The sequence below is a fragment of the Microcebus murinus genome, chromosome 2 (assembly GCF_040939455.1).
Source record: "Microcebus murinus isolate Inina chromosome 2, M.murinus_Inina_mat1.0, whole genome shotgun sequence".
NCBI classification, from domain to species: domain Eukaryota; kingdom Metazoa; phylum Chordata; class Mammalia; order Primates; family Cheirogaleidae; genus Microcebus; species Microcebus murinus.
Genome location: NC_134105.1, coordinates 54,647,728 through 54,674,246, shown reverse-complemented (window position 1 = coordinate 54,674,246; position 26,519 = coordinate 54,647,728). Strand labels below are relative to the sequence as shown.

The window sequence follows — 26,519 nt, the reverse complement described above, 5'->3', positions numbered from 1 at the left end:
TTTATGCCTGTTGACAGTGCCAGGTTGCAGGCCTCTCCGGGGCCCAATCCAGGGATACATGGGAGATGAAAAGAAAATCCAAGGAATGCACCATGATGTCTTTCCTCAAGTTCTGAAGTTCCATCCAGTCTGCCTTCGTTTTTCAAATATTCAGAGTCCTTTTCTCATGGTCTGTTAAATAATTTCCAGGGTGTTTAGTTAGGTTTGGAAAAGGAGCAAGGAAAGGTGAGTCTATGCCATAGAATCCAGAATTGGAAGTTTGAGGTCCCCTCGCTTCGTCCCTCCCTCCCTGACTTCTTCCCTTCCTTTCTCTTTTCCTTCCCTTTTTCCCTTCCATTCTCTCTTTCTCTTTCTTTCTCTCATCCACCCATCTCTTTCTTTCTTTCCAGCATACTTTTGTGGTGCATATTCACTTTTGAAGTCAAGCAATTAATTTCTTTGCCTATTTTCCATTCATTCTAAAATATTTATTAAACACTCCTAAGTGCCAGGCAATATGCTATGTGTTGTTGATATAATAGTGAATAAGATAGAGTTCTTTCTTCTGAGAGTTAAAATGAGAGAATTAAAATATTTGTCTAGGTGTATCTGAGTATGGATCTTATTTAACTGTTTTTTGTATGTTATACCATAAGACATTTTATTATGCAGTCAGATGTTTTAATTTTAAAAAGTACATTCAATTAAATCTCTGCATATGTTTTTTTTTTGAGTTCTAATTTCTGTCTTAGGAAAACATATAATTGTTAGGTTGGATTTTCATTTTCTATTTTTCCATTTACATCATTGTTTCCCTTCATTATTTATTGTTTGGTCAACTTTCCTTTGTATTTATGGAGTGATTCCAGTTTTTGTTCCTGATATTTATACAATATAAATTATTACTATACATATATGTGTATATATACATATATATTGTATAAATTATACAAGATATATTACTATTGATATTTATATAATATAAATTCAAATCCTTGACATTTATACAAAATAAATTCTTCTTTTGATGACTCTGGTAAAGATTTTAATTCTGCTCTTCATGTTTAGTTTTTTTTAATAATTCCCTTCCTCATCAATGCTTATTTTTGTTTTTTAAAAATAAATTGTTGCTTTTCCATATATTTTATTTTGTGGCTATTTCTTAGAGTACTTATCTTCTTATGATTACTGGATTTTTAAACTTTCATGTTTTCTTCTAGTTTCTTCATTTATTATTTTCCAAAGGTATACTCTTCTTTTCCAGGGTAATTTATCTTTCTGGCTCTATATCATTTAAAAAAATATATTTTGTTCTCCTATCTCTGAATATGATCCAGGATTCAAATAAAGTCATGTGGTTAGAGCACAGAGGGCAAGGGAATAGAGTGTGAGGCTGACAGGGTAGGGAGAGGCTAGACTCTACAAAGTCTTACACACTATAGTAAGGCTTTTGTCTTTCCTCAATAAGCATAGGGTCATTTTAAGATAAAAAACTTTCAGAATTATATGTAGAAAGCCATTTATGGAAGTATCTGGTAGAATCTTTACAGAGGTGACTTGTGAACAAATTCAAAATACTTAGAAGATAAAATTGATAGGCCTTGAAATTAGAATGAGGAATATAAGAGGGCCTTGAAATTAGAATGAGGAATATAAGAGGAAAGGGTTAGAAAGTACGAAAGATGACTCCTAGGCTTACAGATTTTGAATGAGGAGGGTTATCAGCACCTAGCATTCAGACAGAAAACACCTGAAGAAGTTCAGGTTTTAAGCAAAAGATCATGGATTTGGTTTGGGATTTACTGAGTTTGAGGCATTGTTGACACATCTAAGATGATTTTTCAAGTACACTTGGGATGAATGGAGAGAGGTCTGGGAGGAGGGTATCAATTTGTGAATCGTCTGATTATAGTAATAACTGACACTTCATATATCAATATTGTCTGTGGAGACAGGATATTTGGAAAGAAGATGACTTCAAATTATCTTCTGAAATTCAAACATATAATAGCTGGAAAGAGAAGCTTGAGCATACAAAAAGGTAGTGAGAGATACTGTAGAAAAACCAGGGAAGTATTATATTATGGTAACAAAGTCATTAGAGAATGTTTTAGACAGTTCAGGCTATTATAACAAAATACCATTAACGAGGTAGCTTACAAACAACAAAAATTTATTTCTCGTAGTTCTGGAAGCTGGGAAGTCCAAGATCAGGATTGGAAGATTTGGCATCTGGTAAGGGTCATTTTCTGGTTCATAGATGGCACTTCATTTTTACCTCCCAAAGGCCTCCCTTCTAATATCATGGCATTGTTCATTAGGTTTTAACATATAAATTTTGGAGGGGCCCAAACATTCAGACCACGGTAGTTTCAAAAGAAAGAAATGATCAATAATATTGATTCTTGCTAAGAAGTAAGGGCACTGAAAAAAATGCTTGATGGATTTAGCAAATGGTAGGCAGAATTCTTAGATGGCCTCATGATCATCATTATTACCCCCTGATGTTTGAGCCATATATAATCCTTTCCCTTGGATATAAGAAGGGCCTGTGATTTTCATATAGCCAATAGACTATGCAAAGGTGATGGTGTAATTATGATCCCAAATTGGTTGATATTAAATTAATCATAATTGAGATTCTCTTGGGTGTGCCTGATTTAGTCAGGTGAAAACACTTAATAGAGAGGCAGGGCTCTCTCTCTGAGAAGAAGGAGTAAGCAGCCATATGTAGCAGTGTCCATGCAGCAAGGAAGTTCAGAAGCCCTCTAGAGACAAAAGGTGATTCTAGCTGGCAGCCAACAAAAAGCCAGGGCTATTGACATACCACCACAAAAAAACAAATTCTGGAACAATGAATTTAGAAATGAATTCTTCCCCAATTGAGCTTCTGATACAGCTTAAACCTGGTGAGAACATGAAGCAGAGAACTTCTGCCTCGACTCATTGCCTGGACTCCTGACCTATAGAAACTGTGAGATAATAAATGAGTGTTAATTTAAAACAATTATTTTGTGGTAATTTGTTACATAGCAATAGAAAACTATTACAGCAACATAAAAAGATTATTGGTGATCTGAATGAAAGCTGTTTCAGTAGAGTGATTGGGTAGGAGCCAGATTGGACCAGTTTGGAGGACTGAGTGGAAGGTAAGTAAATGGAGCGAATATAGATGACTCTTTTGAGGTTTGCCTGGGAATAGAACAAGAGTGTAGGGTGATAGCTGAATGGTGCTATGGCTTTAAGGATAAAGTTTTTATTTTGTTTTTTTAGTGAGGAATAACTTAAGCCTGTTTAAAAGTCTTCTATTAGAATTAATTTCTTTTTACTGAAAGTTTGCTTGACTATATTAAATGCAGCATTACTAGAAATAATTCACACTAAATAATTGACTAAGAGCTATGTCTGGTGACCTTATGTTGATCTTAACATTGAAAATATTTTAAGAGTATAAAGAATTATAAAACTATGAAATATGCGATTTAACAAAACCTTCCTATATACAACATCTACAAATAACAGAGGGCTTTCCCTACTCTGGAGAATCCTATAGCCTGAGCCAAGTTCCACCATTCCTTTCAATTCTCAGTATAGGGAAGCCCCTACCATTTGACTTTTTATGATGGTTTTCCAACATGGCAGTTTTCTATGAGAGTTGACCAAGAAGTCTTAGTGTAGATCCTATATTGAGTTTGTAGAATCTTGGGGAAGGAACGACACTATGTGTCAGACAAATGACTATCTAACATTGTTACAAGAATTTCAGGTTTATGGCATTTGTTTAGAGCCTGTTTCTTGCCATGCATTATTATTTCTAAAAATAGTTGTGTTGCTTTTGTGGATTTTCATTTTTGCTCTTAAAAACATGTGTTACTATCCTCAAACAAATGTTTAGGTTGAAATAAGAATAAGAATAACAAGAAAAGGGGAAAGAGAGAGAGAAAGAGAGAGGAGAGGAGAGAGGGGAAAGCGGAGAGGGGAGAGAAGAAAGGGGAGAGGGGAGAGGGGAGAGGGGAGAGGAGAGAGGAGAGAGAAGGAAATTTGATGCACCCAAGTTCCGTACCAAGTACTTAATATAGGTATCTCCCTTAATCCTTAAAACAATCCTATAAAGTAGGCTCTAAATCTTAGATTAAAAAAAAAATAATATTCTGGATCCTGCAGCTAGGTACATTAAGTGTCATATTAGACAATAAACTCTTTGTGTGCCCCTAATGTTAATAGTTTTAACTACCATGATATGTTGCTTCCATTACAGAAAAGATGGTGGCTTTGTTCTCAGGGAAATAATACTGTTGTAACAGGACAAGAAGAACTTATCATTATAGTAACAAAAAGAAATGAAAATTTCTCTGGAAGAGAATATAATTTTCAGATTTCTCATTTTGCAGTATGAATTTCCATGTTGAATAACAGTCCAGCTGAGTTCCTGTGGTGATACTTGAAAGATTACCCTGACTGCTACAGTCCAGTTGATGAGAACTTTTAACACAAGCAACAGTTATATTACATAACTTAATGCATGTACCTTATGTTAGAGAACAATAAAACTTCACTATGAAATATACCAATCAATCATTAGTAGTCTTTTGATAGCTAATTTAATATCATCTGACACCAATCATTTGTCATAGGCTAGTAGTTTTCAAACTTGAGCTTGCATCAGAATCTCCTGCAAGGCTTCTTAAAATCCAGATTACTGGGACTTGATTTAAGAGTTTCTGATTCAGAAGGTATAGGTCGCAGCCCTAGCATTTGCATTTCTAACAAGTTCCCAGGTGCTGCTGTTGGTCTGGAGACCACACCTTCAGAACCACTGGCCTAGACAAGGGTTCAAAACCCTTTTTCCATAAAGAATCCTGTAAACATTTTTGGTTTTGTGGGCCATATGGTTTCTGTCATTACTGTTCAATTCTTTTGCAGTGCAAAAGCAATTGTATATAAATAAATGAGTAATGGCTGTGTTTCAATAAAATTTTATTAACAGAAACAGTTATCAGGCTAGATTTCATAAATAAACCATAGCTGGCCAACCTTTGGCCTAGATCAACTCTGTACAAGAGCTCTCAAAAGTCATTTTGTTTATGTTAAACAGCAACTCTCTGAGAATTACCTATAGAGGTATCTACAAATATCTCTTCTAAGTTTTTTATTTTTTCACTGTAGAACTATACCAGAGACTAAGCTGATCATGTTAAATCAGAATAGAGGAGAAAGCTCAAAGTTTTCCTATGAACCTAATAAAAAAGAAGCAATACTTTTATGAAAGAGTCCACATCTTATAAATGATTTTTGTTTTAAATGCCCATGAATTCTAACTTCATTATCAAATTTTAGTTTTAATTAAACATTGTTTGTAGTGTTAGAATCTATAAATCTACCAATTAAATGATTAACATTATACTGAACAACATATATGTCAACCCAATAAGATTATCTATTGACTTTATAATAAAACAAAACAAAATGAAACGAAACAAAAACACTCAACTTGCCATGAGCATGCCCTGCTTTAATGCATTTGGTCTTTACCCAGAGCAGTGTACTTCAAACTAATTAAGATGCCGACATAATTTTAAAAGTATACTTCAGTGAACCCAGTACATTAGCTTGGTTTTGTAAAATGTAAGTTCCTATAAAAGGACAACATTCAGATAAATTTTTGTCATAATGGAATGTAATTTATTTTCCCAAAAACAATTATATGCAAATACCATGAGGAAATTTAGTATTACAGGTCATCTTATAAACTTAAAATCTGAATATTATGTAAAAAATCTCTAACAATCTACTATATATTATAGACACTAAATATTTAAATAAAATCTCTGCATACATTTACATATTATAATATTGAATAAATTGAGGATGGACTAAAATGACTTTATGGTAGGATGCATGGTATCTATCTTTCAAAACTTTTTTTCTAAATTCAATTAAATCAAATGTTTCAATTTGACAAACAGGTTTATATTTACCCCCAGATATTTATTCTTTCATCTAATGCAGTGGTTTTCAGAGTTCTTAGTTAAAAAAAAAATTTAAAAAGCACTGTGGTTAAATGGAAACTGAAAAATGTTCATTTTAAATACATTTCAAAAGCTTTTTTACTTCAGGACTTTTCAAAACCATTAATATATATAGCATAAATATCTAAGAATGATTTAGTATATGGTGTAGACTTTTCCATCCCCTTGAATATGAAACTCAATTATCAGTAAAGTATCTTGAAGTACCAAAGTAACACTTAAGAAAACAATGTTCGAAGCACTTACATTCAGGTTACATATGGCAATTTGTTTTTAAAAATCAATTCAATTCAACAAATATTCTATTATTTGACTACACATTTAAAGTTTAACCCTTTCATTTCACTATGCTACTCACCAAAATCTATCTAGAACACAGTTAATCCTATTAAACATACTTACACTCCTCTTCAGGTCTCTTACGAAGAGCTGCACGAACTTCTTTACAAGGACTTCTCTGATATTGGGGGGGATTCCTTCCCCTTATTAGGTTCTCCATCCTGTAAGAGAGAATCAAAAGTGAATTTTCATACCAAAATCTTGATAAATGTATACAATTTAAATGGACTAAATCAAGAATCACAAATTCAAATACCTACAAAGGCTTGATAGACAATACCATCAAGATTATCTGGCAAGAATTAGATAGTAGGAAGCGGCAGAGACTATGATATGTTAGAGAGTGCTTGACTTTTCCAAGGCATTTCAATTAAAAAAATTTAAAAATATGTGGATGAAACTCATGCACATTCTCCAATTAAAGGCTGCTATAGACTGAATGTGTTCCCCCCAAATTCATATTTTGCAGCCCCAGTGATTTGCAGGGAGGGCCTTTGGAAGGCGAGTAGGTTTAGATGTCATGAGGGTAAAACCCCCATGATGAGATTAGTGTTTTTATAAGAAGAAGAAAAGACAAGGGAGGAAGATTATACCTCTTTCTCTCTCCGTCATGGATGGACACAGGGAGAAAGGGGCCATCTTCAAGCCAGGACAAAGGCCTTCATAAGGAAACAAATTTGTCAGCACTTTGCTCTTGGACTTCCCCAGACTCCAGATCTGTGAGTAAGCAACTTCTGTTGTTTAAGCCACACAGTCTATGGTAGTTTGTTATAGCAGCCCAAGCTGACTAACATAGAGACCTATTGACTAAAGAGTAATTACTTACAAAGTAAACAAATTTATAAAAAAATTAATGTCACCCTCTAGAAAGAGTATATCTTTCACCAAAATTTCAAATATCAGTTTTCAAAAGTGGAATTGCTGCTTTCATTCCATGTTATGACTGAATTAAGAGGGATTTCTAATTATAATAATTGTGACTTCTTAAAAAAAAGGTTAATATAAACTGTACTTCCCAGTTACTGGTAATGTGGTGATGCTGACAACAAGAAAATATAACAAATTCTTCAAACACAATTTGGGTGGGCATCTTTAACAGTATGTACTTTGTGGTCAGTACTTTGTTTTCAGTAAAGTTTATACTTTTTGCACCATAATGCACACTCTACATTAACATTTGTACCACCATAATATGCTGAAATTAAAAAATAAAAAATAAATAAAAAACTCTATTGGATGTTCTAGATTTGAAAATCCAGGACAAAATCATGGTATTTATTTATCATTTTGAAAATATAAACATGACTTTTTGTTGTTGTGCTTTTTTTAAAATTTTTTTTTCTTACAAACAGAAGGAAGATATAAACAAACATGATTTAATATCTATGTGATTATTCTAAACCAGAGATATCACTGGTTTTGATAACTGTCCTGGTTGATAGCATGTATACCATTGAAAACACTGTGATTTTTATGGGTATGGTGGTGGAGGGTCTCCTAGGATTAGTGATACAGAGAATTATGTTTCTGCTATCTGGAAAGGAAATTGGGAAAGGATGATTCCATAAAAGCAGTATTAAAAATGGTGTGAAATATGAGATAAACATTTTTTAGTGGAACAGTAACATAACACTACTCCTACGTAAAGTTGTCATTGGTGCTTAAAAACACTGTTTTAACCAAATATGCTTCCTGAATTCAATCCATTCATAGGTAGGAGCTGTTTTATGTTTTTGTGTGAGTGTGTACACATGCTCATATACCTATGCCTATGTTTATAAAGTCCAAAAATGTTTCTCAATGTGAAGTGATAACAAATCTTAGTTTCACTTGAAGCTCATTTCAAGTGAGAAAAAGTTATTTTTCTCAAGACAATAATACAATGAGAGAAAACCAAATGGGAACCTGAAGAATTTAAGACATAATTTGCTTTAATAATACATGTGTTTGTGTGTGGTCGGGGGAGGTGTGTGTGATTTAAGTTTCCAGGTCTGAGACTGCAGTTTCACCATGAGGATTAGCTATATAAACTAAATTATATAAAATGTTCTAGTTCCCAACTCTTGAATTAATTCAATTCACAATTCTGATTATATGTTTCATCAAATGCATAAATTTCCATGATGATCTAATAACAATTTAAGTGGATTTATAATTATTCACTAGTATTTACAAGCTCAAGATAGTAAAATATAGCAAACATAACCTGCACATGCAAACATCTCCATAAAATTGTAGTATAATTTTAAAAAACAATTTTACTCATTGTGATTACACTCTGATGGGAAATGAAAACTTATCTTGGTTGGAAATATATGTAAACCACTCTCTTGAATGGACTATTATTTTTTCTTTTATCTCTCTATCAAATATGTGAAAACAAAAGTGATCTGCCTGATTTCTATGTAATTATGGTTAAGGGTATGTTGGAAAAACTGAAATATGGGTCAGAAAATACTTCCAAAGGCTATGGGAGAGCTTCACTTAAATGGTTGTTATTAACATCAAAGATCCCCAAGTTAGCCTCCCAGGAATCAAGGGTCAGAGGTTGCATTCTGGGAATACTCTAGAGCAGATGTGCAGGAGATAATGTGATGTTAGCAATGTAGTATAGCTTAAATGTGAAGTACCTGGGTTCTGGAATCAGAATGTCTGAGCTCAAGCTCTCATTCTGTCTCCTAAAAGACAATTTTAGGGACAGTTACACACTTGGCGACTTAATTTTCTCAAGAGTAAAATAAGTATAACATTAGCTACCTCACAAAAATACTGAGGATTAGATGTGTTAACACATGTAAAATGCTTTGCATTGTGTCTGTCACAATGCAAGAGCTCAGTAAATCCAATGATTATCAATCATAATTATCACAAATAAAAATGTGATCATATATTAAAATTTTAAATATCCAATAATTTAGGGAAAATATCAGAACTAGTCTTTATTTCTAAAATAAATGAACAGATGGAACTATAGAGAAAAAATATATTTGGCTAAACAAATGCTCTGATTATTAGAGAAACACAAAATATCCATGTATATGAATAGCCAATTTTTAGAAATGAATAACTTAATAAAATATACTTCATTTTTTATCAGTACAATTGAAGGGATTACTAATAATAATCTTCTATGGATATTAAGATGGATAAAAGTGGGTCATTATCCTCATGAATTAACTCAAGTGCTATATAACTTCCTTTTTTAGAGAATTTATTTAATAGATAATATTTTGAAATCTTACAGCAACCTTTGTAGATGAAACAATGGAAATATTTTATAATGTGTTACTATTTATCATTTATTTAATTTAACCATTTGAACAATCTTCTGAAAGAACATATTAAAGACGAAGAAAATAAGGCTCAGAAATACTCAGTGATTTGCATAGGCCCATACAGGAAGTAAGAGGCTCAACTGAGATTTAAACAATCTTCTCTGACTTTTCACCATTTCTGAGTTGCTTTTCAATCCATTAGTATCATGAAGTCATGATTATATGGTATAATTCCACGAGGAGACTGAATACCTGAGATTTTACTTTGTCTTGTATATTTAATTGTGGTGAAATTATTATTAAATATAACATTAATATTTATGTTAACATTTAATTATATATAAGTGCTATAAATAATGTATATAAATATAATATATATTTGTTTGTATGTTAATCTGCTTACATGTTGACTTTTGATCATTTTGGTACTGTCATTGAAATCTTTGCTTCTATCAGTGACATTTTAAATTTTTGAGAATTGCCAAAAAGATAACTAGGGTGAAAAGAACTCAATATAAACTATATAAATGATATGCCAATAGATGAAAAAAATTTTAAAACATTAAACGTCCTTTTGTTCTTTGGAATGCTAAATGTGGTGCCCACTAGAAAACACACTTAAAATCAAGTCAAAACTTTTATAAAGCAATGTTCATGTCCAAACTATTATATAGCTGTAAGACTTCCATCTTCTTGAGATTGCACTTATGGTTACTTGAACTCTTCCACCAGTGTCATCTATGATCTACAGTTTGCATTAAATGGTCAGACAAAATGACCAAAAACAAAATTTTGGAGCACAGTCAGGATACTCCAAAGGAGCTGTTGTAGCTACTCTTGAGATTGGCAACCCACCAGTGGGAGTGTGTTAACAATTCCAGCAAAAAAAGATTAAGTGAAATGACCACAGGCAAGACAGATGCTCTCACAACTCATTGATGAGCTCTGAAAAGTACAACCTACATGTTCAACTGCTGGGAAGAAATAAGGGCAGCCAGATTAATTTCAAATAGCTACCAGAGGTTATGAACGAAAGGTGTCAGCAATTTTCTTGGTGATGTCTCACAAATCTAGCTAGGTCTCAAAATCCCCCGAGGAGTGACTTCCCAGTACTAAAGATTTTTATTCCATATGCTGAGGTCAAGTCCTGTTAAGTGTATTTTTTAATGTTATTCGGGTGCTTATAAAGTAACCAGCCTTACACTTGTTCAGATACTGGCATTTGGGATCCCCCATAAGTATTATAAAAACACTTGGAGATGTAGGGGAGGCAAGTTCAATGGATTCATTTGGGTGATAAAGATATCTACTAATACAGAGGTGAAGAGAGGGCCTGGGGAAGACACTACAGTTAAGACAGGAACTATCAAAAAGTGAAAAGAGTAGTCTAAAACGTAAAACCAAAGGCTTGCCAAGTTGCATGGAGGTCACCCCAAGGAACCTGAAGACTGTCCATTTATAAGGTTGATAAATCTCAGTAGGGAAATGATTTCCTCCAACAAGGTTTGGCAGACTCAGATCAGGGAACAAGTTTGTATTGATTTAGAATTGTGGACTGGGATAGCAGTATAGCTAGTGAATGAAAGATGTGTAATTTGGGAGAGAATCTGCTTGATATGGATTTATTCTGGATGGAGGAGGAAGAGGGAGAATGATTGACTCACTGGAGGACAAGGAAGTTGGCATAAGAGAATAAAGGTGTCAAGTGTCATAATACGCATTCTAAAATTTTAGAATGCCAATTATGTGCCAGGTGCTATGTTAGGTTCTTTATATACACATTATCTATGCCATTCTTATTTTATCTATGGTTAATCTGAGTCTCAAACAATGGTAAGTGATTTGCTTAGGAGCGTATATGGAATAAGTGAAAAAAATCAGGGTTTATAATAACACCAGATATGTCTGACAACAGATCTATTAAATACTATGTGGGCTGTGCAACAGAACTTTCTGCAATGATGGAAATGTTTAATGTCTGTCCTGTCCAATACAGTAGCTGCTAGCCATACACAGCTATTGGGTGCTTGAAATGTGGCAAGTGTGACTAAGGAACTGAACTTGTAATTTTAAAAAAATTATTTAATTTGAATTTATTTAACTTTAAATTTTAATAACCCCGTGTGACAAATGTATTAGATAACACAGAATGTCTAAAAGCCCCTGTTAGGCATACGACTGGTGAAAATACATATGACTTACTCTTCTGTGGGTCTAAAAACTCAACAGAAATAATTTATGGGAAGCCAACATTAAAAATAGAGATTTAAATTAAAGTAGAATAACATGTATAGATTTGCGTATGTTGAACCATCCCTGCATCTCTGGGATAAAGCCCACTTGATCGTGATGGATTATTTTTTTGAAAAGCACCTGAATTCGGTTTGGTAGAATTTTGTTGAGAATTTTTACATCTATATTCATAAGGGATATCAGTCTGTAATTTTCTTTTTTTGTTGTGTCTTTGCCTGGTTTTGGTATCAGGGTGATTTGGGCTTCATAAAACATGTTGGGGAGGATTCCTTCCTTCTCAATGTTGTGGAGTAACTCACCACATTATTAAATAGAAGCAAAAACAAAGACCATATAATTCTCTCAATAGACGCAGAAAAAGCATTTGACAAAATTCAGCATCCTTTAATGATAAGAACGCTTAACAAAATAGGCATAGACAGGACTTACGTAAAAATGATACAAGCCATATATGACAAACCCACAGCCAACATCATACTGAATGGGGGAAAAGTGAAAGCATTCCTACTTAGAACTGGAACCAGACAAGGTTGCCCTCTATCACCACTTCTATTCAACTTAGTGCTGAAGTCCTAGCCAGAGCAATCAGACAAGAGAAGGAAATCAAGGGCATCCAAATGGAGGCTGAAGAGGTCAAACTATCACTCTTTGCTGACAATATAATCTTGTATCCAGAAAAACCCAAAGATTCTACCATGAGACTGCTGGGATTGATAAACACATTCAGCAAAGTCTCAGGTTACAAAATCTATGTGCAGAAATCAGTAGCATTCCTATATGCCAACAACAGTCAAACTCAGAACAGAATCAAAGACTCAATACCCTTCACAATAGCAACAAAGAAAATAAAATACCTAGGAATATATTTAATGGAGGAGGTAAAAGACATCTATAGGGAGAACTATGAACACTGAGGAAGTAAGTAACAGAGAATGTAAACAGGTGGAAAACAATACCATGCTCATAGGTCAGCAGAATCAACATTGCTAAAGTGTCTATACTACCCAAAGAGATCTACAGATTCAATGTAATCCCTATTAAAATACAAACATCATATTTCACAGATCTAGTAAAAATAATTCTATGCTTCATATGGGACCAGATGAGACCCTGTATAGCAAAAGCAATATTAAGCAAAAAGAACAAATTGGGAGGCATCAGTTTCCCAGAGTTATAGCTACAATACGAGGCTATAGAAACTAAAACAGCATGGGACTGACACAAGAACAGAGACATCAACCAATGGAACAGAACTAAGAACCCAGATATAAAACCATCCTCATATAGCCATCTAATCTTTGACAAAGCAGACAAAAACATGCACTGGGGGGAGAGAATCCTTATTCAATAAATGGTGCTGGGAAAATTGGATAGCCACATGTAGAAGATTCAAACAAGATCTGCACCTTTCACCTCCACAAAAATCAGCTCATCCTGGATAACAGACTTAAACCTAAGGCATGAAACTATAAGAATTCTAGAAGAAAATGTTGGAAAAACTCTTATAGACATTGGCCTAGGCAAAGAATTTGAAGAAGACCCCAAAGCAATCACAGCATCAACAAAAATAAATAAATGGAACTTGATCAAATTAAAAAGCTTCTGCACAGCAATGGAAACTATCACAAGAGCAAACAGAAAACCTACAGAATGGGAGAAAATATTCACATGCTACATATCTGATAAAGGGCTGATAACTAGAGTCTACATACAACTCAGGAAAATCAGCAAGAAAAAATCAAACAACCCTATCAAAAAATGGGCAAAGGACATGAACAGAAACTTTTCCAAAGAAGACACACTAATAGCTAACAAACATTATGAAAAAATGCTTAATATCTCTAATCATCAAGGAAATGCGAATCAAAACCACAAAGAGATATCACTTATCTCCAGTGAGAATGGCCTTTATCAAAAAGTCCCAAAATAATAAATGTTGGAGTGTATGCAGAGAGATGGGAACACTCCTACACTGCTGGTGGGACTGCAAACCAGTACAACCTCTGTGGAAAGTAATATGGAGAAACTTCAAAGAGCTACAAGTAGAACTACCATTTGATCCAGCAATCACATTACTGGGATCTACCCAAAGGAAAAAAAGACATTCTATAAAAAACACATCTGTATTTGAATGTTCACAGCAGCACAATTTACAATTGCAAAGATGTGGAAACAAGCGCCCATTAATATATGAGTGGATTAATAAAATGTGGTGTGTGTATATCACAGAGTTCTATTCAGTCACAGAAAACAATGGTGATCTAGCACCTCTTGTACTATCCTGGATAGAGCTGGAGCCCATTGTACTAAGTGAAGTATCACAAGAAGGAAAAACAAGCACTACATATACTCACCATCAAATTGGTATTAACTGACTAACATATACATGCACATATAGTAGAAGTAACATTTACTGGGTGACAGGCCGATGGGAAGAAGGAGAAGGGAAAGAGTATATACACACCTAATGGTTGCAGCGTGCACCGTCTGGGGGATGGACATGCTTGAAGTTCTGACTTGGGTGGGCTAAAGGCAATATATGTTACCTAAACATTTGTACCCCCATAATATGCTGAAATAAAAATAAAATAATCATAAAAAAATGAAAGTAGAGCCTAAGCATGTATATAGAAAAAGGAAGACTAAGATTGCTACATTATTGTTTGAAATAATAATGAATAGTCTGTTCTTCCTACCAGGAAAAGAGAAAATTATGAGAGCAGCATGGTGTGACCATCTATCTTCAAGAAGCCCTAAAATCCAGTGACCTCCCTGGTGTTCCAGATTTCCTTATTTGGCTTTGAATTTAAAAAAAAAAAAAAAAAGGAGAGGGAGGAAAGAGTTGAAGAAGTGGTAAAAAGTGGCTTGTTTTGTCAGTAAGGTGCTAGGCTTTTTTTTTAAGGAAAGTTGAGTGTGAAGCAGAATGAACCAAACCCCAGACCAGGACTGTGCTGAAAGCATGCATATTAATAGCCATTGAAAACAGTCTCAAGTGTGTATAAAGATCCAATTTGAACTGCAAATGACAGTGCAAAAATAATCAATATCCAATTATCTCAGCCAACTATATTGAGCTGATAGTTAATAAAGACAAACTGAAGTTAAACAGAAAGATTATTATGAAAAGAAAGCACATCTTAACCACACTTGAACTGCTTAGAAAATGGGTGAAATGCTTAATAGAACAGAAAGGTGCTGTCTAGTTGGAAACTGATCAGAATGCTTGATTTGTAAGGCTATCAATGATTTACTAAAAGAACAAGGATCAGCAATAGTTACAGAGAGGAAAAGCTTCTTTTTACATTGCCATGTCACACATTTAGGTAAATAGCAAACCCAATAGTACATTATTCTCATTTTTTTGTCACAGAAATATAATTCAAAATAGATGGGTATCTTTATGAAATTCTTGAAAATCTAGATTCTACATTTTGCAAACAACATTGAACATGGCAGAAATGAAATATTTATTTTTAAAGGCCTGAATGAACGAATGGTGTTAGGAATAAATGTATGCCCTATACAGCACTAATGTGCCTATGGTTATAAAACATCTTTACATATATTATTCATCCTCATAAAAAGCCTGTGCACTTAGTCTTTTACAGATGAAGAAATTAATACTCTCTTGCTCAAGGTCAGCAGCAAAGCCAGATTCAAGTTTGGATTTTCTCATTTCCTGCAGCTCTTTCCACCTGAGCACAGTTACCTAAATGAAAGAACTGTTCTGCTCCTGTCCAGATTACTCTACCCTACCTGGAGCCTTCTTATGTCTCAGAGAAGGCACTACTATCATTTATGGTAGCTGTTTAGATGTAGAAAAAAATGTGCCTGGAAGGAATGTAATTAATGACTTTGCAAGGAAAGCATGCATTCCTTTCTTGAAGTGAATTTATTCTAATATGAATATATATAATTCTTTTCAAGATGTTTATAAATATGTAAATATATGCTAAATGGGGAATATAAATGACATCATATTCTTTATAATTCAGGGATGTTAAGACCAAGTGTTTCCCTGGATGTCTACTTTCATGCTGCTATCCTTCTACATCCTACCCCTGATAAATCTCTTTGAGCTGTGGTTATGGACCACAAGCCAATGGTTCTCAGTCACTAGACTGATGGCTTTTTGAGTGTTGACATAATGTAAATTTTCTAGGATTGTCTCATATGCTGCTGACCCCTCAGAGTAAAAGATATGCAACATTTTTTTAAATAAATGCACTGTTATCATTAATCAAAGGAGTACTGTTTGATGGCTATGACTCATTGCTGAGAAAAATAAAACATGATCACAATCATATTTGTAATTTCTAGGATATTGTACAACATAAAATACTTTTAATCTCTTAGTATTTTATACTGAGATAAGAAAATGGAATATGCTTTATATTTCACTAGGCAAAGAAGAATCAAGATGGTTCTTTTATTTAGGAAGATAGATTCCTGGAAAAAATTCAATTAAGTTCCTATTTGAAACTGAGTATACTAACAGCTTGAACTATTCCGATAGACATTACATAATTCTCTGCTAGTTCTAGGAGCACTTAAAAACAATTTTGCTTTTTCTAAAAATTTGTGTAGGCATGGGGAAGTATCACATCACCAGTTGCACAAAAATTTCCCCTTTAAACGCTATAATTTGCATTTCATTCTCAGTTCCTTACCCCAATGTGGCCAGAGAATTCTGCTTTTCATTCTTTCTTTTTGGTTATCTTCTTCTGGTTATCTTATTTATTCAGCTTTTACTTACTTTTTGTTTGTTTGTTTGCAGAACTCATTGTTTCTTGACTGTAAAAGTCCAAATGTGCTTTGAAAAGAATGTATATTAAGCCAAATGATGCTGATTTTTTTCTGCTTGTCTATTAACTAGTGAGAGAAGTATGAACATGTCCTGCAATATTATGGTGAATTTGTCTACTTCTCTGACAATTCTGTCATTTTTGCTTTATATATTTTGAGAATATATTATTGCATATCTAGAAGTTATAAGATCCTGTTGACTTGAACCTTTTATCACTATGCAGTGATTGTAAGACCTACTACTGCTATTTGTCTTACAACCTTATAAAGTTGCAGGATCTCTTTTCAAGAGTGATTGCCTGGAATATAATTTTCCATAGCTTGTAAATAAGGTTTTTGGGGGTGTTCTCCTATATAAGATATGTCTCTTAAAAAGAAAATATTGTGTATTTTAAATCAAACTTTTTTTAAAAAAATAAGTTTTTAAGTAGAATATTATATTTTCATTTATCTGATTTACTGATTATGACTTGGACTTATGCCTACTATCTTATTTTGTGCTTTCTATTTATATGAAGTTTCTATTTTGCTTTTCTTTTCTTCTTTTGAATTAAAATTTTTCTTTTTCATTTTATTTTTTATGTCTTCTACTGTGGAAATTATGATTTCTATGTTTCAATGTATCCACATATTTAATATTTACCTCCTATTCTTTATTGCATCATAGGCCTTCTTTTTTTCTTCTTGTAGTTGATCCTTTCAAATTTTCTTTACAGTGAGTCATATTTTTAAAACCTCTCAGTTGTTGTTTATCTGAAAATGTCTACATTTTGCACCTCTTCTTGAAAGATGGCTTCATGAGGTGAAGAATTAAATGTGGATAGTTATATCCAAAAGCTCCTTGAAGGTGTTATTTCCAACATTTATGTCTTCATCGTTGCTGTTGACAAATCAGTTATTAATTTAACTGTTCTTCCTGGGAAGGTAATATTTTTTTTCTTTCTGGCTTATTTTATGATTTTTTTCTTTGTCTTTGGTGTTCTTCAGTTTCACTCTGTCTCTTTGTAAATTTCTTTCCAAATTGGGTTTGGTTTTTGGATCTGAGATGTATTATCTTTCAGCAATTCTGAAATAGTATCATCTATTTTATTTTTGAATATTTGATTTTCCTTGTTATTTTTTCCTTTGATAACTCTGTTTAAATGTAATCTAGGCCTTTTTATTCTATCCTGAATGTCTCTCAACCACCTGTATTGGGAATTCTCTTTCTTCCTCTTTATATCCTCCCTTCTCTACTCTGCTCTGTGTCCTGGCACAGTAATCTCCATGTCATGCATTGACAACATTCCCTTGCTTCTGGTGTCCAGGTGCATTTGGCCAATGAAAGGTACCAGCAGGATATTTGAGTGTGGGAGGAGAGAGACAGGAGTATTTACTTCCCAACCTACCTTCTAGTGGGCTTTGGGTCCACAGAAGCTGCATTCTTCTACCAAGTTTGCAGTACCTATTGATGACCTTTGCTATATAGCTACTATTGCAGCTCTCTCCAGTTGCTTGCACTCTCCCCTTTACTATACTTCTTTAGACAGAGAGATGAAAATGGCTTCTTGCTTTTTGGTTTCTTTAATTCTGCCTATCCTGTTTTGATAAATCCACCCAGTTATTTCTATAGACTCCTATTCTTTTCCTACATTTCCATTTCATATTTCTTGAAACACATACATTGTAGAAAATTTCAGTATCTGAAAATTGTCTGATGTGATTCTTCTGTTTCTTGTTTCTGCTGATTCTGATTTATGGTGTCATGATTCTGTGGTTTCTGGCTTTTTAGTGTGTTTTATAACTTTATATAATAAGCTCATTTCTCTTGGACATTTATCTTTGAGGATTCCTTGAGGCCTACATTGGACTATATTTTATTCCAAAGAATATCTAAGCTTTATTTCCTGACTGCTGGACCATTTCCAGCCACTAAATATAAAAAAGATTTAATTTATATTTTGTTCAGATTATTTAGTTGTTTTCCTGGAAAGGTACTTTCAGGGTATTTAATGCTTCCTGCTGACAATAATGGAAGTCACTTTTTTTTTTTTTAACAAACAAGTTCAGTTGTCACAATGATATATTTTGGAAGGAATAAAATCAAGCTAATATAAATTATTAAAATATTATCATTGTATTCAAAATATGAGAAAATTAAACCTTAGAAATGTTCAGTATATAAGCTGCCAGGGATGGCACAGATAGGAAGTAGAAAAATAGGATTTAGATTGTACTGATTCCAAAATCTCTATTCTATAAGACCTCATTAATCTTTGTTTTTTTGTATTACATCAGAATAATATTACTAAGAATGTATATTATTATTATACTTTAGGCTTAAGTGATAGTACTTAGGCTTAAGTAATTAAGTACTCATACTACTAGTATAAAAACTATGATTTGAAAAACAACTGCTGCAAGGTATAATAGAAACAATAAAATATTATATGGATTTTAACCATCAGATTCTCATCATTTTCAATATTAATCAATAAATGGAATTTATTTCACAGGGCAGAAATGTTCTGTGAACAAACACGGAGGATAAACAAGTCTATGCCTCTGGTAAAGAACCTGAAATAAATGAACAGCCTAAAATACATGACGAAAACTGGTTATATCAATAGGACTGTTCCAAGACAAAATTTTTAAATAGGAAGAAAATTCATTTGCATGAGCCCTCAAGACTCCTTTTGTTAATCTTCCTCACTTCCAATGCTTTTTCTGCCTTTATACTGTGTACGTTCTCCGCAGACCTAGTTAAGTCAAAAACATCATATGGTAAATTAATTCAATATTAGCCTTTATAATAGTTTATATAGAGAAGATACATCATGGAAAAAATAATAAATAATATGTATGCATTTTGCTGATGGTGGTTCATATACAAAGCCCTTGGATGAAAGGGATTCTTGGGGGTCTTTTTTAGTACTTTTCAAATTGGACAATAAGGTAAACTTCTAATCTGCTTCCGTAAGTGACTGTATGTGTTATTCTGAAGTAATTCTACTTATAAGAAATATCTTGAAGCACTAGAAATTCTTTACATAAAATCATCTATTCAAAAGATAGTGCTATTAAGATTCCAATAAATTGTTATCTTAAATAAATAATTGTAATGCTCGTGACTAGTCATTATACTTTAAAAACATTATGCTTTTAGTCTTTCAGACTAATCATAGAGTAATAATATCTCAGGAATATTTATCACTATTAGTAACACAGAAATGCTGGTGAGAAATTAGGTCAATGTGAATTTAGGTCAGTAACTAGTAGCGTGAGCAGACACACACATACACACACACAGATACACAGACACACAATGCAAGTATCTAATTTGAGGTTTATAATTTACTGGATTTTTACACTATAAAGAATCATTATGATTTTGCTTGTAATTAAATATTTATGCCCTTTCCTTTCCTTTCTTTTTCCTTACTTCTATTTTTTAAAATAATTATAATGTAATAATGGATTATGGTAGTGTTTTCTTGATCTTTTCCATTATATTGTCACTAAAATTATTTCTCTTTACTATCATTAGCATCATAGGCATTTATCAGCATTTAATCAACCTTTAGGACCTAATGGTTCTGTTTAATGCAAAAATCCTTTTGAGACTACTTTTTACATTGAGAGAAATGCTTGTGCTACTGGATATGTTAAATAACCTGAGGAGTCTTGTTAGGAAACTAAAGCCACAAGTGGATGACTTCATAATTTTAAAAAAGTTCTCATTTATCTTTTACTATATATTAAATAAGCTGTCATTCCATCAAATATTACTCAGCAGCAAGCTTTTTTGATGTTTTAATTAGAAAATCATTGACATGTTAAAAAGGGATGCACTATTTTATACATAGGTCTTTAATTAGTACCCTTGGTATTTACTGCCTCTCCTTCCCTCTGTTCTGTTTTATAGATCATTGGTTCCCAAATTTTGGACTGTGAATTACAAAGTTTCCACTAGGGAAGTGAGAATAATTAGCAATGTACTGAGGTTTTCATTACACCATCTTTTTGGTATTAAAATTTTGTTTCTCATAAAATTGTGGTGATAATAAATGGTCAATGTATTTTTATTATTCTGATAAAATTTTGTCCCAAAATTTTAAGGACAGATCATTGCTTTGTAAAATTCCAATGTCTGGGAACCACTAAATTGCATGATCTTGGAGAGGAGCTATTGGGAAAAAAAATGGCATTCTTGACCATCTTAACAAGTTGAAGGTTGGTTATATGCTTGCTTAGTGAAATGATGCAAAAATAGGCAAGGGGACATGCTTAGCATTGATTCTGGGACATAGTTAGCATTCTGAAAATAGTAGCTAGGCAAATATTGAATGAATGAAAGTCCAAGTGTAAATACAAGTGGATATATCTGAGTGTATATTGCCAACTCAGAGATTTTGCACACTGAATTATTTTCTAGACTATTACAGGGGTACAAATATTTTGGTTACATATATTGTCTTTGCCCCACTTGAGTCAGAGTTGCACACTGAATTGAATTAAAGGGTTATCTGCTTGGCAGCATTACAATGATAACTACTGTAATATGCACCAAAGAATACTGATAACAAAACAAATACCAATAACCAAGAAACATATGAATACTCTCAATGAAAATCTATCTGAAAATGTAGGAGACAAACAAAAACCATTCGTTCCCTTTGTATATCCAACTCAATTCCAGTAGAAAATTCAAGAGATAAAAATAACAACAAATAAAACAATTCTTGAATCTACCCAAAAACTTATTTTCTCATTATTTTAGCAATATTATTCTACTTAAGAGTAAAAATCATCAGTCAGCAGCTATTTTACTAGCATTAAGCAAAAGCTATGTTTCCCAGTACTGAATGGTATAATTCTAAACCTTTGACCTAGAATGACATTTTCTTTTACACTGGCTTACATATGTAAATGGGCATTGGTAAATTATAAAGTTAGATAAATAAATGCATTGATGAAACATTACATTTCAGTTTAGTTGTCTAATCTGAAATTTCTCTCATCACTAAAACTAAGATTTTATAAAACCTTTTACTTAAATAAGTTGCCTTCAATGTTTATTAAAATAATAAGGTTCTTGATCAGAAAAACATGATGTATTACTAAAATGTGAAAAGACATAGTATTTCATATTATTACTTGTTTGTGCATTTTAGCTAAAGTCTGGTGTTTAGTAACCAGGAGTTATGGAAAAAAGTGATATCCAAATAGATTGTGTGACCCAATTACATATGTTGAAGCCCCAACCCTTAGTATTTCAGAAAGTGATGGAGTCAGGGTTTGAATTAAAGCCATCTGGCTCCAGAGTCCACAATGTTAACCACGTGAATTGGAAAACATTTCTTTTAAAATTGAAATTTCCCCATCAAAATACCAATAGCATATTTCACGGTTCTAGAAAAAAAATAATTCTACTCTTTTTGGGAACCAGAAAAGAGCGCAAATAGCCAAAGCAATCTTAAGCAAAAGAAATAAATCACAAGGCATCACATTACCAGACTTCAAACTATACTACAAGGCTATAGTAACCAAAACAGCAGAGTACTGGTACAAAGATAGAGACATAGACCAATGGAACAGAATAGAGAACCCAGATATAAAACCATCCACCTTCAGCTTACTGATCTTTGACAAAGCAGAGAACAATATACACCAGGGGAAAGAAGTCCTATTCAATAAAGGGTATGGGAAAATTGGAGAGCCAGATGCAAAACAATGAAACAGGACTTCTATCTGTCACCAATCACAAAAATTAATTCAAGATAGATAAAATACTTACATGTAAGGCATAAAACCATAAGAATTCTAGAAGAAAATGTAGGGAAACTCTTCTAGATAATAGTCTAGGCAAAGAATTTATGACTAAGACTGCAGTGGCAATTACAGTAACAACAAAAATAAATAAATGGAACTTGATTAAATTAACCTTTTGCACAGCTAAGGAAATAATCAACAGAGAAAATAGACATCTACAGAAAGGGAAAAAATATTTGCAATCTACACATCAAATAAAGGGTTAGTATCTAGAATCTACAAACAACTCAATCAAATCAGAAAGAAAAAAACAAACAACCTCATTAAAAGTAGGCTAAACGCATGAGCAGTTGTTTTTTTTTTAAAGATAGACAAATAACCAAAAAACATACAAAAAATGCTCAACATCACCAATCAGCAAAGAATGCAAAATAAAACCACAATGAGACATCACCTTATTTCTATTAGAAATGCTTTTATTAAAAAGTCCAAAAACAATAGATGCTGGTGTAGAAGCAGAGAGAAATGAACATGCATATACTATTGGTGGGACTTCAAATCAGCACAACCCCTATGGAAAATAGTACAGAGATTTCTCACAGAACTAAATGTAGGCCTACCCAACAATCTCACTTCTGGGTATCTATACAAGGGAAAAGAAGTCATTTTATAAAACAGGTACCTGCATTTGAATGTTTATTGCAGCCAAATTCACAATTGCAAAGCTATGGAATCAACCCAAGTGCCCATTAATTCATGAATAGATTAACATAATGTGATACAGACACATACACAAACACACATATACACACACCCATGGAGTACTACACAGCCATAAAAAGGATGAAATAATGCCTTTTGCAGCAATTTAGAAGGAATTAGAGGCCGTTATCCTAAGTGAAATATCTCAGGAATGGAAAAACAAACACCATATGTACTCACTGATAAATTGGAACTAACCCATGGGCACACAAGTGAGTGCACATAGGGAAATAAAAGTCATTGGAAACCAAGCATGAGAAGGGGGTAGAAGGGAAGAGTCAAAAACTCATCTAATGGGTACAATGAGTACTATTCAGGTGATGGGCATTTACAGCCCTAACTCAAGCCATGTAACAAAAACATTTGTACCCTCTTAATATTTAAAAAAAAATTTAAACCATGAAATTTATTGTGCTCATATAATGCCCATAAATTATCTCACTTAATCCTCAAAACAGCATTATGAGGTGATGTTTTTCTATTGAGAAAAATCCCATTTTCCAATTATGCTGGAAAAGTGAAAAGTTATTCTAATTCACAGGTAGTTAACCCAGACCCTTCCCACAACAACACAGGGGAGGTAGCTTTCACTTAGAATAGAATGTTATTTATGGTCCCTAGAATTGTGGGCCCTGGAACTATGAGTTACAGTGGGCATTTGCTAGATCAGACTGTCAACTCTATTATGAGAGTTAAAACTGAGCCATGTTGACTACTAGAGCCTCAATATCGATGGAAGTGGCTTGGACACATCGGTACTCAATTTGACAAATGTTAAATGCTGGCACAACTTTTCATAACATAAAACCTAGATTTTAAACTACAAAGTGTTAAGTTTATGTGTATTTCAGAGGTAGTGTTACCTAGAAATATATGAATCAGTCAACAAGAAACAGTTACCATTGCACATATGGGAACTGTAACAACTACTATACTGTTTCAAACAGCATTAGTTATCCTTAGTACTGTAAACTTATAAGACAAATGTTATATAACATTTTTTGTAGGATAACTCATCAGGCCTTGTTAACATTATTGAAACTCTTGCAATTTTATTCAAATTATTTACCTAGCTTATTATCATTACAGAAGCCAGTATGTTGACAGTTAATATACTATCTCATATATTTAAGAACTCCAATTTTCAGCCATTCTTAATGTTTACAGCTAAAATTTCAAAACTTGACATTAAGGTAACAATGTTTCCATTTTGGTGATTAGAGTACTACTGCAAATGCTTCAAATTTACTTTTTTTTTTTTTTTTTACTTTAAAAAATACTCTGGGCCGGGCGCTGTGGCTCACGCCTGTAATCCTAGCTCTTGGGAGGCCGAGGCGGGCGGATTGCTCAAGGTCAGGAGTTCGAAACCAGCCTGAGCAAGAGCGAGACCCCGTCTCTACTATAAATAGAAAGAAATTAATTGGCCAACCGATATATATATAAAAAATTAGCCGGGCATGGTGGCGCATGCCTGTAGTCCCAGCTACCCGGGAGGCTGAGGCAGAAGGATCACTCGAGCCCAGGAGTTTGAGGTTGCTGTGAGCTAGGCTGACGCCACGGCACTCACTCTAGCCTGGGCAACAAAGCGAGACTCTGTCTCAAAAAAAAAAAAAAAAAAAAAAAAAAAAAAAAAAAATACTCTGGCCCATTTGTGTCCCATCTCCATGTATATCAACTCTAAATTAAATAACCACTTATTGTTTCTTTTGCAAAAGGAATTTTTGCCAACATATGATACATCTATAACTATGGCTGAGAACTTAGATAGTTCAAAGGACTCTTTATCTGGTAAACAGTTTAAATATAAAGAATAATTTCAATATCTATCTATTCTAATATTTAAATTAAAAACGTGAGATTCCAAATGTCTAATATTAAATTTAGATATTCTTGTGTATATTATGGGGTGACACACAAGATCTGATAGTTTGATTGTAAGCAGCATTAACAGTAGGTACAAACTATGTTTTAAACAATTTGCATATAGTGTGATAGAATTTCAGTATCTTTAGTTTAAAAAATGAAGGATATTTGTTACATTTATCAATTAATATACAAGTAAATGGCAAACTATCTTTATTTAAGCACCATACTATTTTGGAAGACACTGGTAGCTGCCTTGCATACTTTTCCCTTTTCTTTAGTAATAGAATCCCAATTTTGTTTGAGGTAATAATGTGCCTAGATGTTAAAATCTTCCATTTCCCAACCTCCCAGGAATTGAGGAGTGGCAATGTGACTTAGTCAAAGGCTAAAATGCTGTAAGCCAAAAGTCACTAGGGGTCTCTGGGAAAGCTCTTTAAAAGAGAAAAAAGGACAGGCTCTGTTAGCTTCTTTTTGTCACTTCCCTTTGCCTTTTCCCTTCTTTCTGCTTGTAACATGGATATAACTGTATAGGCAATGAATGCAACATACAGACAATAGCAGGAAGACAAAAGCCAAATGGCTGGGCAGAAAGCTACAAGAAGCTGTAGTATCCAGTGAAATCTCTGAGCTACTTCACCTCATACTACTTATAGTGGGGATAAGTACAAAAAATAAAACACATGCTGGTTTGAGACATTTTTGGGTGATATTTATTACTAGCTTTTGAATGTAATCCATAATTTATACAAATGTCTTAGTAGTAAATATATTCAAGCATATGTGTAAGGTCTGAGAACTCTTTTATTTAACTCCATTAAATATTTATAGAGTAGTAATTTATCATAGAATCTGACCAAGTTCATAGCTTTATCAAAGTGCCGAACTTGCTCCAGGGATTAATTTGCTTCCTGGCTAGATCAGACCAATTAGCTATGAGATACAGAATATTACATCACCTTAGAGAAAAACCTCAATTATGATGAATGGCAACAGGGTACTCAAGTTGAAGCTTCTTCTATTTCAAATACTGGCCAACATATCTAGGATTGATAATCTTGATAATTTATCATCAAGATACATATTTTAAAATTAATCTCATTTCTGAGAAGTGTAGCTAATTTGTTATTGAAACAATTTATCATTTATTAATGGTGAATAAACAGCAGGGAAGTTGCCATATTCACTATTAACTTGTCTCGACTTTCACTTGCTTAAAGAAGGATAACACGTGCAACTTCTCTTGTAACCTACAGCAGTTATCATCTTTGTAAAAATCAGTTTATAATACACAACAGAAGTAAATTGGGCAAAGGGTCAGAAATGAGTCTTTTAGAATTGAAAAGCTGGATTCTCTGAATTAAGAATAGTAAGTTGGCTTTTTCACCTAGCATCACTGAATAAGTGCACTGATATGGAGGCATCTTAAGATCTATTTAGCACACAATCTGTATGATAAGAC

At 33.3% G+C, this 26,519-nt stretch overlaps 1 protein-coding gene across 6 annotated transcripts in view; it reads right to left on the bottom strand.

The window, feature by feature from the left end:
- Nucleotides 1-26,519, bottom strand: part of LRRC7 (leucine rich repeat containing 7) — a 510,593-nt gene that overhangs the window by 409,525 nt on the left and 74,549 nt on the right. For 5 of the 6 annotated variants that reach the window (XM_075999319.1, XM_075999317.1, XM_075999305.1 and 2 more), the window contains exon 2: nucleotides 6,411-6,508. Coding sequence is in view for 4 of the 6 variants with exons in the window: in XM_075999317.1 (XP_075855432.1) it covers nucleotides 6,411-6,508 (98 nt within the window). In the remaining 2 variants the exon portion in view is untranslated. Of the gene's footprint in view, nucleotides 1-6,410; nucleotides 6,509-26,519 lie in introns of those variants that run through there. The other variant, XM_075999310.1, reaches the window with a different exon arrangement.